Genomic DNA, 17,032 nt, shown 5'->3' with positions numbered 1-17,032 from the left:
GAAATATGTACCTTCATAGGCAGTATTTTCATTGGGAGCATTTTCCCAGCAAAACGAAAATGTTTACACCGCATCATGAATTCACATTTACCACCGTATTTACACTGAATTACTTACTAACCATATTATTTTGAGGAAATAGTTTTAGGAAATCACTATGACAACGGATTTCACCCAGTACGATTTGGATTTCCGAAAAATATTTTGTAAAATCAGTGAAAACTTGCAAAAGTACATTTTTCAAGCATAAAGCTATGTTCACAAAGACGTGAAAATTGGGAAAAGGCAGAAGATGAAACCTGAAGGAAGAAGTAGAATTTAGAAGTTAGAGGTTCACATACCCGCCAAAAGTCGAAATGAAAGGATAATTCCTAAAGATGAGGAGGGGGGGGGGAGTTCGGAGTTCAACTTAGATCTATACTCAGTTGCCGGTGAAGAAAGACCAAATATCTAGTACATTTGGCGGAAATGTACTAGCACGAATTTCCGGTAAATCGAAGACAAGAATTTCGAATTTGCCCTGTTTATGGTTGAATTTCTAAATATTCCTGCGCTCGTTATATGATTTTGGAAAATACCAAAAATTATTGCGTTATAATTCGAAGTGATAAATAATTAATTAACATAGAAAAGATTTAAGAACAGTTTTAATAATTTATTTTTAGTACTACAAATGAAGCATACCTAAAAAATTCGTTTGGCGAATCCAGGGTAAGTATAGAACAGCTATTGCCGTGAGTGGTTAGCACTTTCGCCTCGCAGCAAGAGGAGCCGGGTTCGATCCCAGCTTGTGGCACTGGGTGAAAACTCGGAATAACTCCTTCTGCGTTGAGTTTGCAAGTTCTCTCCCCACTGGTTTAAGGGGTTTTCCCCCGAGTTCTTCGGTTTCCCCTTCCATAAAAACTTGTCGAGGTTAACGGTAATAGTTAGTGTAGGGAGCTGTTGGCTCGATCTCGTGGCATGCAGGGCTTGCCACCACCCTCCTACGCATTGTAACCCGGCCACCTGAATTAATGGCTTCAAAAGTCGCTTGATGACTTAGGCCTAAGGTGGTGCCTTGGGTATTAGCCTAGCTGATTATTATTATTATTATTACCACGTTGACGTACATAAACGTGCGTTTTGATGATTGTTTAGTAGCATTATACTAACAATACGCTAAGTCTAAATATAATAATCAACATCAAATATTTATTGATCACTTTGAAATTTACGCAATTGTTTTTTAATTGTTTTTTTTAAACGTCAGTGAACCCAGCTTAAACATCAGCAGTATAGGAAGATTACGTTGGAAAATGTTATATACTTCTTATGTTAAATACCCCTCATACTATATACTTTTGCTATATTTTATATTCTTCTGTCTATATGATATATTCTTCTGTCTGCACTATATATTATTCTGTCTACACTATATATTATTCTGTCTACACTATATATTATTCTGTCTATATTATATATACTTACTTCTATATTATATATACTTACTTCCATGTCATATATTCTTCCGTCGATACTATATATTCTTCCGTCTATATCATATATTCTTCCGTCTATATCATATATTCTTTCGTATATACTATATATTTTCCCGCCTACATTATATATTCTTCCGTCTATACTATATATTCTTCCGTCTATACTATATATTCTTCCGTCTATACTATATATTCTTCCGTCTATACTATATATTCTTCCGTCTATACTATATATTCTTCCGTCTATACTACATATTCTTCCGTCTATACTATATATTCTTCCGTCTATACTATATATTCTTCCGTCTATACTATATATTCTTCCGTCTATACTATATATTCTTCCGTCTATACTATATATTCTTCCGTCTATACTATATATTCTTCCGTCTATATTATATATTCTCCCGTCTATACTATATATTCTTCCGTCTATACTATATATTCTTCCGTCTATACTATATATTCTTCCGTCTATACTATATATTATTCCGTCTATACTATATATTATTCCGTCTATACTATATATTATTCCGTCTATACTATATATTCTTCCGTCTATGTTATATATTCTTCCGTCTATGTTATATATTCTTTCGTATATACTATATATTCTTTCGTATATACTATATATTCTTTCGTATATACTATATATTCTTCCGTCTACATTATATATTCTTCGGTCTATACTATATATTCTTCCGTCTATACTATATATTCTTCCGTCTATAATATATATGCTTCCCTCTATACTATATATTCTTCCGTCTATACTATATATTCTTCCGTCTATACTATATATTCTTCCGTCTATACTATATATTCTTCCGTCTATGTTATATATTCTTCCGTCTATGTTATATGTTCTTCCGTCTATACTATATATTCTTCCGTCTATATTATATATTCTTTCGTATATACTATATATTCTTCCGTCTACATTATATATTCTTCGGTCTATACTATATATTCTTCGGTCTATACTATATATTCTTCCGTCTATAATATATATTCTTCCTCCTATATTATACATTATTCCGTCTATATTAAATACAGCCACCCATACACCTGATTCATACAAATTAAAAAAACCCAATGTTTGAAACTATCTAATCTCGAACTGTATCAGGGAGATTGTTTGGCAAATTTGGGATTAAGTTGGCGAAGTTTTATTTCTTTCACGAGAAAAGTATATTGGCCGTTTACGCCCGATCCCCGGCCGTTTTATTTCGCATATTCCGCGCTCGAACCCAGCCTCACCCGGCAGCAAAATAGAAGGCGGGGTGCTTTAGACTACTCAGTCGTCGGGAAGCGCGGTGAGTGGTTCGGCTTCCGCTCGGATCGGCGCGCCTTTCTATCGGGGCTTTTAAGAGGTAAATCCGGCGCTCATTGCCTACCTGTTGCCAAGGTAACAGAGTGGAAGCAGACGACGGCGGCGAACAGCAGCAACAGCCAGCGACTCGGCTCTCGGAGCGCGGACGTCGTGGGAGGAGGGGACATTTGGATCGGGCTCTGGCGCGGGTCGCTTCCACTATTATACTTCATCATCTTTGCAGCTTTCGACGCCAATGGAATTCAACGATGATTACACTCTCCAGGTAAAGTCCTTTAAAAAAAAACAACAAAAGTTTACGCTTGATTTTGATTGTTAATTGGCGAATCGTATCCGCTGGAACTGACGAGCGCGATTTGATAGCTATTCCGTGGATATTTCCCTAGATACGTTTGAACGCTTTCGGGTTACGCGTCTTCCCCGTCAAAATATACCTCGCCTTCGTATTCGTAAATAAGAGATTTTAGTTCCCGGGGATTTCCGCCCTGCTAATTGGACGCCCTTAAAACGAAATTAGCCCTTTATAGTTGCGGGGAAAACCATCTTATTTTTGTTGCTATATTGTTGCCACGTTTTGAGGACAGTCTTGATGATTTATCCAAGGACTACACGCTTGACTGTTCCGACTGTGTTTAGCGTTATCACTCAGCCATGGTACTTTATACCAATAATCCCCAATAATAGTGTTTTCCTCGTTCTTTATAATGTATGGAAACTCCGTAAGGTTTATTAGAAATTTTCCGCTTCATCAATATCGCTTGTTTAAATATGTAAATTTTGTCATTATCAAGTTTGCACAGTTAACACGTACTATTTTACAGTAATTTTTGCATGAACGCCGAATTGATTTTGCAAATATATTGGATAAATTATCCTAGTTTAAATAATCCAACCTATCAAACTTAATTTTTAATTGTGCAAATTTTATCATAATTAAGTTTGCGTTGTTAATGTATAACATTTTACTGTAATTTTTTCAAAATAATTGGAACTTTGAAACCCCTTTTTTAATTATGAAAATTTTCCCATGGTCTAAAGCTCGTTAACCAAGATAAACGAGTACTATATTACCGTAATTTTTACAAATATATTGACTAAATTAACGTGACCTATTGCATGATTTCCTAAAATCGGAACCATCCAACCCAATTTTATTTTTTTGGAAATAAATATTTTAGTTACATTATTTTAACTGTTATTCCACGAAAATCATATTTAAGAAAAAAGTCGGAAACAGCCCAATAACTCATATTTTTCGGCTGTGGGGTGCAAGGACCTAAATAACTCAAAAACGTGCGCGTCATATCCCAGTTTTATTTTGGCGACCAGGTAATTTTTCCTAAGACAAAAAAAAAATACCTAAAAAGAATATAAAAATAAACCTAGCGATTAATTTCTGGGGCTGCGTTCTGTTTCTTTTCTGCGTCGTCACAACTCAGCCGCCTCAAAAAATGAATAAGCACCACCCACCCACATCCGGCCTATTGCCAAAATTCATACGCGTCGTTCCCGAAATTTCGCTAATTCGCTACTTTGCTCACTTTTTGACATTTCGACAGTGGTTTACTTTTTTCTTAAATATTAATATCGATAATGGTTTAATATTAATGTCGATAATGGTTTTATATTAATGTCGATAATGGTTTAATATTAAACTTGATAATGGTTTAATATTAAACTTGATAATGGTTTAATATTAAACTTGATAATGGTTTAATATTAAACTTGATAATGGTTTAATATTAAACTTGATAATGGTTTATTATTAATGTCGATAATGGTTTATTATTAATGTCGATACTGGTTTAATATTAAGATTGATAATGGTTTAATATTAAGATCGATAATGGTTTAATATTAAGATCGATCATTTTTAATATTAAGATCGATAATGTTTTAATATTAAGATCGATAATGTTTTAATATTAAGATTAATTATGTTTAATATTAAGATCGATAAGGTTTTGATATTAAGATTGATAAGGATTTAATATTAAGATCGATAAGGATTTAATATTAAGATCAATAAGGATTTAATATCACTGTCAATAAGGATTTAATATCACGGTCAATAAGGATTTAATATCACTGTCAATAAGGATTTAATATCACTGTCAATAAGGATTTAATATCACTGTCAATAAGGATTTAATATCACTGTCAATAAGGATTTAATATTACTGTCAATAAGGATTTAATATAATATATGAATATAAAAGGATTTATATTCATATATTCAATTTCATATTAAAGGTAGTATGTTCTAAATCGAAAAATTGTCCACTAACACCCGTTACGACTTATTTTTATGTAACTAGCGCCAATCATCTCTAGCTCTTGTTAAACCTGGTGACAGATATGGGAAATTCGTTGATCCACCATAAATATGAAGTTTATGCTCCTTTAACATTGAAATGTTTAATATTTATCTTGAGGTTTAATTTATTGATAATAACTTCATATTTATATTAATTAAATTAAATGTTTTTGTTTATTTCCATCTGCGTTGGCTCCTTTATAGAGTAATTCGTAAAACCATAATCATAAACGTGGCAACTGAATTGGAATAAAATCTGCATAACTTATGCTGTTTTTTGGATATTAAAAAAAAATTAAATATTTCTTTTAAATTATTTAATACGCTTTGTATTGATTATAAACTCAATCTCAGTTTCGGAGAGCAAACGCTATTTTCATTGATTTTATTGGATGAGGTATTACTGGTTTATGCTTTTCATTTTAAAGTTATTAGAATCCAAAACGAAGCTACTGTTTGTTATAGTAATTTTCACGTTCCGATTCACTAATACATCATTATTCTGACAAAACGTTATGTTTATTTTTATAAAGAGTTTTAAATTTTCCATATAAAGCCTTAGGTAACACCAGAAGTAAATAATATATGTTTTACGATATAAGTATACGTCTCGGCTGTATAAAAAGCGAAACATCTTCCGTCGTAAGCTCGAGGCAAATTAGCAATGGGAATAAAATATCCTACGTTTTATTATCTTACTTATGGCTTAGGTAATGGTACAGTTGTTACTATATGCGTTGTTAGTAAGTTTTGTAATAAATAAAAACGTCGTTACATTTGTATCTATATATTTAAAAAAAATATATATGCAAATGTAACGACGTTTTTATTTATTACAAAACTTACTATCTTACTTATCAGACATTTTTTCAAATGTAATAGATTTAGAAGCTCTTTTTAGTGTATTTCGCCCAGCACTTTTTCGCTCCCGAAAAATCAGTCAAAGCTTGTAAATGCACATTTTCAAGCGAAAAACATTAGCAATATAGGCAGTAGAATACTCCTCTCATAAGAGTCATATATACTTCTGGTAATACATAATTTAAACAGTCCATGTAATTAATTATTCGATATCTAAAAAAATTTACATAATAATAATAATAATAATAATAATCAGCTAGGCTGGTATATTTGACTATACTTTACGATATTCGTAGTATTTTACTCACGATAGCGAAAGGTTCACCTTAGGCTTATTAAAACAATGCGTATACATACTTTAATTCTAAATAATGGTACCTTAAGTAAATAGTGGAGGAGAAAAAAACGACTTTCAAATAATATGAAAGGTTCATTTATGACGCGTGCTTGGCGTAGACTATTAGCGGGGCTGCTAACGATCGACTCTTATGGTTGGGAAACAGAATTATGACGTTAACACTTACCTCGTGAAGAGACGTGATATCCGCACCTCGAAATATCCGGCTAAGAATGTTTGGTCTGGGATGGGGGTAAGCTAGCTTATACCCGAGGACTACTACCTGTTCCGTTTTTAACCGAAACACTCTTCTCGAAATCTTGAATTAATTAGACGCGGGAAAAACCAGTTTCATCATGGCCCATTTGAAAAACCGACTGGAACAGTTCGTGTCGGATACAAATGATAACCTGACGGTACGACTACAGTTGACTATCGGGTTGACGTTTGTGACGTTTGATTTACCGGGATAACGTACTTATGATGTCGGGTAAGCGTTGACTCCTCCTACACTAAAACGAGTCTATGATTCGTACGCTTTTTGACATTATCACTTCAAACGTGTATGGTTTGACCTCAATAGAATAATATGTATAATTATTTTTTCCGAGAATTTTAATCGCGCTAATATTTTGATGGTTGTTAATTTTTCAATTTAATTTCGGTTGCATAATGTTGGCTAAGATGTAATACTTGTTGCGACCATTCTTAAGGTTCTTTTTTTCTCGCGAAAATATACCTGATTTACTTTAAAGCTTTCTGGGTTCTTTTTCGACATTTGCTCGAAAGAAAATTTTATTTTTAGCTCTCGGTTGGGTTTTTACCACCTCAATTTTAACCTATCTAGAATCGTTCCTAGTTTTGTAAAACTGTTCTTTTACGTCTCAGTTGACCCCAACAACGATAAAAAATGGTGTTTTTGTTACGATATCGTTGTTTTCCCGAACTTTCTGCCGACGGTCAACTTCCGTCAAGGGGTGGACTTTTATAGAGGCTGCCGACGGTCAAGGGGTGGACTTTTATAGAGGCTGCCGACGGTCAAGGGGTGGACTTTTATAGAGGCTGCCGACGGTCAAGGGGTGGACTTTTATAGGCTGATCGTTTATCTAAATAGCTACCCATGTAACTACAAACGTTTGATCGCTGCTTTAAGTTTATAACATCAAAAAAACGCACTTAATTTAATTGAAGTAAAACTACATTTCTAATTTTATCCATGGAATGTTGCGACTTGACCATTAAAATATTCATGTATTGAAAAGTAATTTTCAATACTATTTAGTATTACGCTACTCGTGTAAAGATTATGAATTGCTTTCAATACTATTTAGATTTACGCTACTCGTGTAAAGTTTATGAATTGCTTTCAATACTATTTAGATTTACGCTACTCGTGTAAAGTTTATAAATTGCGAAAATATACCTGATTTACTTTAAAGCTTTCTGGGTTCTTTTTCGACATTTGCTCGAAAGAAAATTTTATTTTTAGCTCTCGGTTGGGTTTTTACCACCTCAATTTTAACCTATCTAGAATCGTTCCTAGTTTTGTAAAACTGTTCTTTTACGTCTCAGTTGACCCCAACAACGATAAAAAATGGTGTTTTTGTTACGATATCGTTGTTTTCCCGAACTTTCTGCCGACGGTCAACTTCCGTCAAGGGGTGGACTTTTATAGAGGCTGCCGACGGTCAAGGGGTGGACTTTTATAGAGGCTGCCGACGGTCAAGGGGTGGACTTTTATAGAGGCTGCCGACGGTCAAGGGGTGGACTTTTATAGAGGCTGCCGACGGTCAAGGGGTGGACTTTTATAGGCTGATCGTTTATCTAAATAGCTACCCATGTAACTACAAACGTTTGATCGCTGCTTTAAGTTTATAACATCAAAAAAACGCACTTAATTTAATTGAAGTAAAACTACATTTCTAATTTTATCCATGGAATGTTGCGACTTGACCATTAAAATATTCATGTATTGAAAAGTAATTTTCAATACTATTTAGTATTACGCTACTCGTGTAAAGATTATGAATTGCTTTCAATACTATTTAGATTTACGCTACTCGTGTAAAGTTTATGAATTGCTTTCAATACTATTTAGATTTACGCTACTCGTGTAAAGTTTATAAATTGCTTTCAATACTATTAAGTACTATTTGTGTATTTTTTTTTAAATACAAATTGCAAAGTTTAGCTTTTAGATAAATTATCAAATATTGGCGCATACAGAATTTCATTAAATATCTGCAGTGGCGTAGCTAGGGGGATGCGAAGGGATCAAAATTTTACCAAAATCGCGTGATAAAATCACGTGGAAAGACCCGAAAACCGTCAAAAATAATATTTATAACGATTCTTCATATTTGAAACGTGCGTTTCGATTTAATCTTTAAATAGCCAGGTGGTAATGTAATACGTATTCCGTTAATCCCACGCGATAATTTAATTTAAATATTAAAGGTACGTGCACCGTATTCTTAAAAATGTGTTCTATAAGTAATCCCCGCGCAGAAATCTCTTCAGCTTCTCCCTCCGAATAACGAACTGCGCCAGGATTTCGGAGTCAAGAGTGCGGAGAATAGAAATGAAGGATTGAAGGAGCGGAGGAGGAGTAGGGGTGAAAAGAAACTCAGGAAAAATGTCCTAATCTGTTTTTTGAGGGTTAAGGTTGAAAGATCTATATAACTACGGATGTCTGTATCAGGTTTGCCCTCTCTCGCGCGGGGAGTCTCTCGCGAAGTTTCCTGAAAGGTTGGAGAGTGCGTTTGTTGAACGTCACTACGTAGAGTCAACACACTCGAAGCCGTTGCTATGACGACCGTTCTTGGCCAGTTGCGCGCTCTAGCGGACGCGGGAGAGAGCGTAATCCCAACTTATAGAAATATATGGAAGGCTGATAGATGGCTTTTTGAATGGTCATGCCCGAAAGAAAAAAAATCCTCTCAGTTTTCAAGACTGCGATCTCTTGATGAGATTATGACCCCTGCTTTTTTTCAGAATTGGTCATTGAAAGCGCACCCTTAACTCCCTAAGCCCTATCCCCCCCCCCCCGTTGACTTATCTATATATCAACTGACGAAATAGACCGTGCTTCTATGTGATGTCAGCGATTGGTTGGCTGACTTGAGTGAATGGCTGAATGAGGGCGGGAGGGCAAGAATGCAATAAAGGGGAATTTTATTATTCTGCCATCACTGCCCGAAATCGAAAGACCTTTGCCCTCACCCTGACGTTCGTTCGTCCCCCCTCCTCTCATCCCGATAATCTCGCATTCTTAACCCCGCGATAAAGACCAAGCTCTGCCCTTAAAGAAGGTCGGTACATTCTATTAGTCTATTTTGATAGTTACGTTTCCGGGGATTAGTTAACGCTTGGCTAAACGTAGCAATGATGCCCAATTTCTAGCCGAAACCCAAATACATATTTCAAACGTTAATACTAGCGAGGTTAAGCCAGTTTTCGAAAACTTGTAGGGCGAACTTTTATAGGAACGTAGACGTATACTGGTCGTAGTTTTGCACAAAGGCTTTGAAATTGAAATTTGCAGCATTCGTTTCTGAACAAGACGTAGATGAGTCGGTGGAAATTTGGTCTCAATCGCTGCATGTCCGGTGTAGATTTGAGGTAAATTAGTTGTTATTATAGCAATAACTGCTGTAGTTTTCAGCTGACCTCGCTCGTACTTATAGCTGTCGATTCAATTACGTACTAGTAACAGTGTAATTTATCCAATATTTAACCTTAACCTAACTCTAAAGCTTGTTTTCCACAAGCGCACGTCATAATGTTATTTTCTTTAAGCGCGTAAAAACGTTTGAACGTTTCAAAGCTGAGAAACGCGTCGTTGCGCGCGCCAGTGGAAAACAAACTTAACGCTTACAGTGTTGATAGAAATATTAACCTTCACCATAACATAGCCATATCCTAACCCTAACAAATATAGTGCTTTTAAAGCACTGCTTTAGTACTGATAGTATCAGTAACCTTAGCACTAACCTAACCATAACCTACCGTATTTAGTGCTTTAGTACTGATAGGAACATTTAACTAAACCCTAATGAATTTAGTGATTTAGTACCTTAACCCCTAGTGCGTAAAGTGTTTTAGTACTGATAAGAAAATTATTTTTCAACCTAAAGCATATAGTGTTGTAGTACTACCAGACACATTAACCTTAACCCTAGCGCATAAAGTGCTTTAGTACTAGTAAAAACATTAACCTTAACCGAAACGCATAAAGTGCTTTAGTACTGGTAAGCACATAATTTTCAACCTAAAGTATATAGCGCTTTACTACTGACAGGAACAATAACACAATCATAACCTAACCTTAACCTATTAGGTCGAGCTCGGCGTTTGGATAAAAATTAACCACTTATTTTATTTTTATCCATAACCTACAATTATCCGAAAATATAAATTATTTTTTGCATGTTAAATCGTTGTTTATCCATGGATAATATCCATAAACAAACAGTTAACCAAAATATTTACGATTAATCGAAATTTTGTCGGTTAATTTATCTGTTACGCAGAGCTCTAGTTCTAGCAAGCGATTCGCTATAATCATAGACCCCGGAAAATAAACTCGATGACGTAATAATAATTATAATAATCTAGCGACTTTTAAAGCCATTAATCCAGGTGGCCGTGTTACAACGCGTAGGAGGGTGGTGGCAAGCCCTTCATGTCACGCGAGCCAACAGCTTCCTACACTAACTATTACCGTTAAGCTCTAGAATTGTTTATCCACAACACTGAATAGAGAGTACTTCCTTATTACTATAATGGAACTCCCATATTTTAATAAATTTCCACTTGCAAATATAAATATTTAGGCCCAGCTAACTTGCCCCCCCCCCCCCCCCCCCCCCCCCCCCCCCCCAACGCTGTGTTCAAAAACTAACAAGTTGATTGAAAGGCACCCATTATCGAGGGGCTAACCACTCTTAGAAAGTCTGTACACCGGATTACGCTTAAATTATCACTGCCAAAGGCGGGGACTTCAAAGACTACGCGTAATCGTATTAGTACAGTCAAAGGTACGGCTCTGTACACCGATTACGCGGAGTGATCAGCCCCTCGCCCATTATGCACCATTTTGACCCATCAGTAACCCATTACGCACCCATGGTGTTCAGTAAGAAATTGCAATTTCAAAGGGGGGGGGCAACTTTATCCGAGCCCCCCCACTTCCACTTTTCCCTAAAATTTGTTAACCAATCAAACGCAACCATTCCGCACCATTATGCACCACATCAAATGTTAATTGGGGGACTAGGTTAACCCCAGCCCCCCCCCCCCTTTCACTATTAGCATCGAAAATGGTGCCATTCAAACGCAGCCATTACGCACCATTATGCACCACAGTCGAATGATTACACACCATACTAGTTAAGGAAATAACTTAATTTTTCAATTTTGGACTTTCAAATTTTCGAATTAAAAAAGTGGGGGCTAGGTATAGGTGTCGTTTAAAACCGTACGATTGGTTTTTCCGTATGAATTTTTTAATATTTCTTGGAATCGAAAGGAGTTCAAGGGGCGGACAAGTAATTCACCGCTATCGAAAAGCCGTCGATATTTGGCTATTGGAAAACTCGTACCCTCGGTACCCTATTAATAGTCGTATCCTTCGATCGTTTAAATAGGTTTTCGTTGAGGTGGGGGGCGTATCTCTTATTTGACATATCGTCCTCGAAGGACAAAGAGCTATTATCTTTTCGCAGCACCGAGAAAGACGCGTTTTGTTCTTCATGGGAGGTTTTTTTATTTCTTTCCTTTTAGTCAAAGCCAAGTTTTATCGAAATTTCTTATTGATGTAATACGTCCCAGCCTCAACAGCTTAAAGTGACTGAAACGGGGGGGGGGGGGGACACATCACGTCGTAAAAGGGACGCTCTGATGTTAAGCCGACGTGAGGTGACGGACGGGTTAAACGTTTTTACTCCACCATCAAACCCCCAACCCTGTACCTTTCTGTCTTAGAACAAGTAGTCCAATAGAAATTTATAGTCCGGCGCTTAAGTTGCCATCTACATTCGTGAAATAATTGACCTGAAATCACAATAATCATATTTAATTATCAATTTTAATTTAACTATCAATTTTAATTTAATAATCATTTAATTATCAATTTTAAATTAATAATCATTTAATTATCAATTTTAAATTAATAATCATTTAATTATCAATTTTAAATTAATAATCATTTAATTATCAATTTTAAATTAATAATCATTTAATTATCAATTTTTATTTAATAACCATTTAATAATTTATTTTTATTTAATAATCATTTAATTATTAGTTTTAATTTAATAATCATTTTATTAACAATTTTTATTTACTAATCATTTAATTCTCCATTTTTATTTAATATTCATTTATCTCTCAATTTTTATTTAATAATTATTTAATTTTTATTTAATATTCATTTATCTCTCAATTTTTATTTAATAATTATTTAATTTTTATTTAATATTCATTTATCTCTCAATTTTTATTTAATAATTATTTAATTTTTATTTAATAATCATTTAATTTTCAATTTTTATTTAATAATCATTTAATTTTTAAATTTTTATTTAATAATCATTTAATTTTCAATTTTTATTTAATAATTATTTAATTTTCAATTTTTATTTATTAATAATTTAATTTTCAATTTGTATTTGATAATCATTTAATTTTCAATTTTTATTTATAGTGAGAGCGCATGGTGATAAATTGTTCGAAATTGGTATACAGCTCTGAAAATTAATGTACACGTGCCTTGAACTATACTCTCGACTACCTAAATTTTATTTTTCAAAAAAACCGACTGTAAAAACTTTTATAAACAAAAAACGGCCTTGTTGCCGAGGGCGCGCGCATCTTAGTTTAACCGTGTTTCAAAAATTTTTGTTCTACGTTGCACCGCATCTCCGCAACTTTAGGAAGTAAAAAATGGTAAATCGCGTGGTAAAGGTGGTAAAGTTATGAATTTTTTTATGGTAATACGTGTCACAGTGCTACTTAAAACCTGATATGGAACCACATCGAGGTATTTTTTTTACTTGACTTTTTTTCCATTTTTCATTATTCTCCATAGGGAAAAATGGTAAATCGCGAGTATCTCGGGTGGTAAAGGTGGAAAAGTTATGAAATTTTTTATGGTGACACGTGACATAGTACTACTTAAAACCTTATATGCCATTTTTCCCTATGGAGAAAAACGAAAAATCGTTAAAAACGACAAGTAAAAAAAATATCTCGATGTGGTTCCATATCAGGTTTTAAGTAGTACTGTGACACGTATCACCATAAAAAATTACATAACTTTTCCACCTTTACCACCCGAGATACACGCGATTTACCATTTTTCCCTATGGAGAAAAATGAAAAAAGGTAAAAAACGTCAAGTAAAAAAAATACCTCGATGTGGTTCCATATCAGGTTTTAAGAAGCACTGTGACACGTATTACCATAAAAAAATTCATAACTTTACCACCTTTACCACGCGAGCTACACGCGATTTACCATTTTTTATTCCTAAAGTTGCGGAGATGCGGGGTAACTTAGAACATGTATTTTAAAAACAGCGAGTAGATGTTTTTATGGACGTTTAGGATCTTGTTTACCATTAAGTGAAGAGAAGGTTAACCTCTTTCCCTTTCCGCACCGCTCATATCGCACCAATTGCTCTTTTTAGGGTTGTATAAAACGTCCAGTTTTACGGTTACGAGTTATCGGATCGTTTTAGTTTGGATTTATATTTGTTCCCTGTTTTTACGGATGGAAATGGTTTGGCTTTAAGGGATTTTTCACCATTAACTTATACGGGACACGATACGATCGTTAACCTTTGACCCTCCCCCCGGACTTAACGAACCGCCTAAAGACCATTAAAGGCAGTATATTCTGAATTGAAAAATCTTCATTTACGCCAACGACTTGTTTACAACTTAACTAGTGTCAGCTAAATGTGAAATTAGCTGATCCATCAGAAATACTTCACTTAAAGTAAGTATGAACTTCATCAACGTTTGAGATTCACATGTTTGTCACAACGTGTGACTAAAGCTAGAAGTGATTGGCGCTAGTTAAGTTAATAAACAAGCCGTTGCGTGTGTTAGCGGACAATTTTTGGATTAAGTTAATTCTTCCTTTTACATAGACGAAATATTAAAATTTCAAATACTGAGGACAAGCTACTAGTTTATCTGTTTGTTGATGGCGATAAATACCAATATAGGATCTGAAATTTAATTTGTCAATATGCAAGAGTCAGTTTCCATGGTCTCAAACAAATATTAGCAGGCATCTTTACCTGCTTTTTACCTACAGCGCCACCCGCGGCGTACGTGTGAACTTAACAATCAGGTCCAATTAACAAATGCGCTATTGTTTGTCCTTGGCAGCCTTCCTTCAACTTGAGCGATTTCAACATCGAAGTTCCACTGGACACGACAGAGTCGGGTCAAGCGGCGGCGGCGGCGGCAACCACGAATGTCGTGTCTTTTTGGCTCAATAATTCCAGTTCCGAAATCCGTTCAGTCGGTGACCATGACCGTCCCGGAGACTCGACCTACACGACCCGGCTAGCCACCAACCCCAACAACCCTCAGGAAGCCGTCCCGTCCTTGATCTTCTACGCCCTCCTCTCGACGCAAGGGACCACCGCCAACATCCTACTGGTCAGCTCGTTATTGGTACAACCGGCGCTATGTCGCCGAGGAAACGCCTTCTTGGCCAGTCAGGGATTGACCAATTTGGTCGTCACGGCCATATTGTTTCCGGCGTCCGTCGTACAAATACTTTCAGGTCATTTAATAGCGCTTATCTTACGAGAGAAGTACACCTCAGGGCAGGAATCCATACCTCTACTTGGAATGCTTATCCTGCCGTATCGCGTATGATAAAATCACTCTGACGGCTTTGGCGCCGCCTACGAGAGAAAAAACCCACTTGGCGCGCGCTCCCCGCTCACGTTGTTGTTTGTTATGTTAACATAGTGACGTCAAAAAAACCGTCAGCCACATCGAGGCTAAAATCTGCCGCGATGAGAATTCCAAGTAGAGGTATGGATTCCTACTCTGGGTCATTAGAATGAAACGTGTACCTTCGCGTGATCAAGTCGAATTTACCGTCAAACCGCGGATGTATACATTGTTTCATGGCTCAATATCTGCAGCGTTCCTTACTCTGTCTAACGCTAATAAAAAATATCGATGTGAAAATCCCTAAATAGAGTGTCTTTCAAAACATGTGTTGTGAAAGCAACGGGATGCTGCTAGGGCACGTGTTTCGAGCGAAGAACATAACCAAGAAGGGTAGATGAATACTTACTCTCGTACGACAATATTATATACTTCTGATATTGGATATTTATACGTATTCGTTTTGTGTTTCCGTGTGTAGGTGCCAGCGGCGGTGAAATGGACGAGACCAGTTCCAGTTTCTTGTGTTACGCTCAGTGTTGCGGGGCTTTGTGGTGTTTCTTGACGTCCATCTTGAACTTTCTTTGCATCGCGGCCGAGAACTTCTTGCGCACCAGGAAAGACGACAGCGACTTGTACGGGGTCTGCTGCCGTCCTTTAGCGCTAACTACCTTCTGCGCGTGCGCCTGGATTATGGGCGTCGTCGGAGTCGCCTGCATCGCATTGGGCGAAACGGGCCCCGACCCGTGCCAGCACCGGTATTCCAACCTGGACCCGTTGACGCTGTTAGGGCCCGTGTTCCCGCTCGGCCTGGCTTCCTTCGCCTTCTTGGGGGCACTGGCGACGGGCCGGAAACGGAAGGAGAACCGCGGCGCCCGGGAAGGCCGCGAACAAGCTCAGCAACGCGGCCTCTCCAGGACAAACACGCTGGCGTTCGCGCTGTTCCTCATCTTCTGGGCGCCCATCGTCTTTCTGTGTGCCTTTGGCAGCCCGCGCGCGATGAAGCATTCCGCTTGGCACTTGATCACTTTGGGGCAAACGTTCGCCTGCATTTGGCCCTTGGTCTACTGCGTCACTCACGGCTCCTTCCGCAACGCGTTCATGCTACTGGTCAGGTACTGTTGTTGCAAGGCCCACACGGACGCCGTCTCAGTGGCCAGACTGAGGGACAAGACGGGCGTTCCTTTAGCCACCACGGGTCCCAGTTCCCTCCGGGTCCACATCGGCATGGAACCTCGATGTTCCGTGGACGGTTCGGGTCGCAGAGCGCGTCTTTCTTCGTTCCTCGTCACCGATTCGGCTCGAGCGCGAAAAATGACCGAAGACTTTCTGTAAATGACGACCGCTTTTTCCCAGAATGGATTCTGTTATCTAGGACTACGGAGGAAATAGCGTAAGCCTTTGTCACCAACGTAGTGTAAGTTCGTCTGCATTTTAATCACAAAACAATGAAACATAAATGCAGATGGCGATAATAGGTGGTTGTTCCGGGATTTCGGAGTAGGGTGAAAAGATTCACCCTATATAACGACCTTTTACACCAATTCTGTGGTGGTGAATAGTTTGAGTTGAAGTAAAAACTTTTTTCAAAATGGCCGCCTGCGTTGATTTTACCGGATAAATACGAGATAAACAAAAGATTTTATCAGCTTACTCTCTGAACACTTCCTTTTCAGGAGTGGTAAAAACTGTAGCAATATTTCACGGTGTAGAGTCATTATCTCCACCAGAACAAGCGAATAGTTTAACTTAGCGAAATAAGTGTACACCTTCGGTTCCAGATGACGT

General features: G+C 36.9%; 2 protein-coding genes across 2 annotated transcripts in view; one reads left to right on the top strand and one right to left on the bottom strand.

The window, feature by feature from the left end:
* Positions 1-6,735, bottom strand: part of LOC149926978 (uncharacterized) — an 18,170-nt gene extending 11,435 nt beyond the window's left edge. The window contains exons 1-2 of the mRNA XM_090158303.1: positions 6,514-6,735; positions 2,876-3,084 (exon numbers count right to left, since the gene is read on the bottom strand). Coding sequence (XP_090014429.1) covers positions 2,876-3,026 — 151 coding nt within the window. The 5' untranslated portion in view covers positions 3,027-3,084; positions 6,514-6,735. The remainder of the gene's footprint in view (positions 1-2,875; positions 3,085-6,513) is intronic.
* LOC149926977 (uncharacterized) lies at positions 2,967-17,032 on the top strand. The gene is made up of 3 exons (XM_090158302.1): positions 2,967-3,076; positions 14,726-15,128; positions 15,726-17,032. The coding sequence occupies exons 1-3, from the start codon at positions 3,047-3,049 to the stop codon at positions 16,577-16,579; spliced, it is 1,287 nt and encodes a 428-aa protein (XP_090014428.1). The 5' UTR covers positions 2,967-3,046; the 3' UTR covers positions 16,580-17,032.

This window comes from Leiobunum rupestre, chromosome 9 (assembly GCF_980474605.1).
Source record: "Leiobunum rupestre chromosome 9, qqLeiRupe1.1.hap1, whole genome shotgun sequence".
In the NCBI taxonomy this organism is placed as follows: Eukaryota; Metazoa; Arthropoda; class Arachnida; order Opiliones; family Sclerosomatidae; genus Leiobunum; species Leiobunum rupestre.
Note: the sequence above shows the minus strand (reverse complement) of the source record. Positions and strands in the feature narration are given on the sequence as shown.

Coding starts and splice junctions, on each gene's coding strand:
- LOC149926977 (XM_090158302.1), top strand. CDS start 3,047: ATGGAATTCAACGATGATTACACTCTCCAG. Junction 3,077..14,725: donor ACGATGATTACACTCTCCAG/GTAAAGTCCTTT, acceptor TGTCCTTGGCAG/CCTTCCTTCAACTTGAGCGA. Junction 15,129..15,725: donor CGTCGTACAAATACTTTCAG/GTCATTTAATAG, acceptor TTCCGTGTGTAG/GTGCCAGCGGCGGTGAAATG.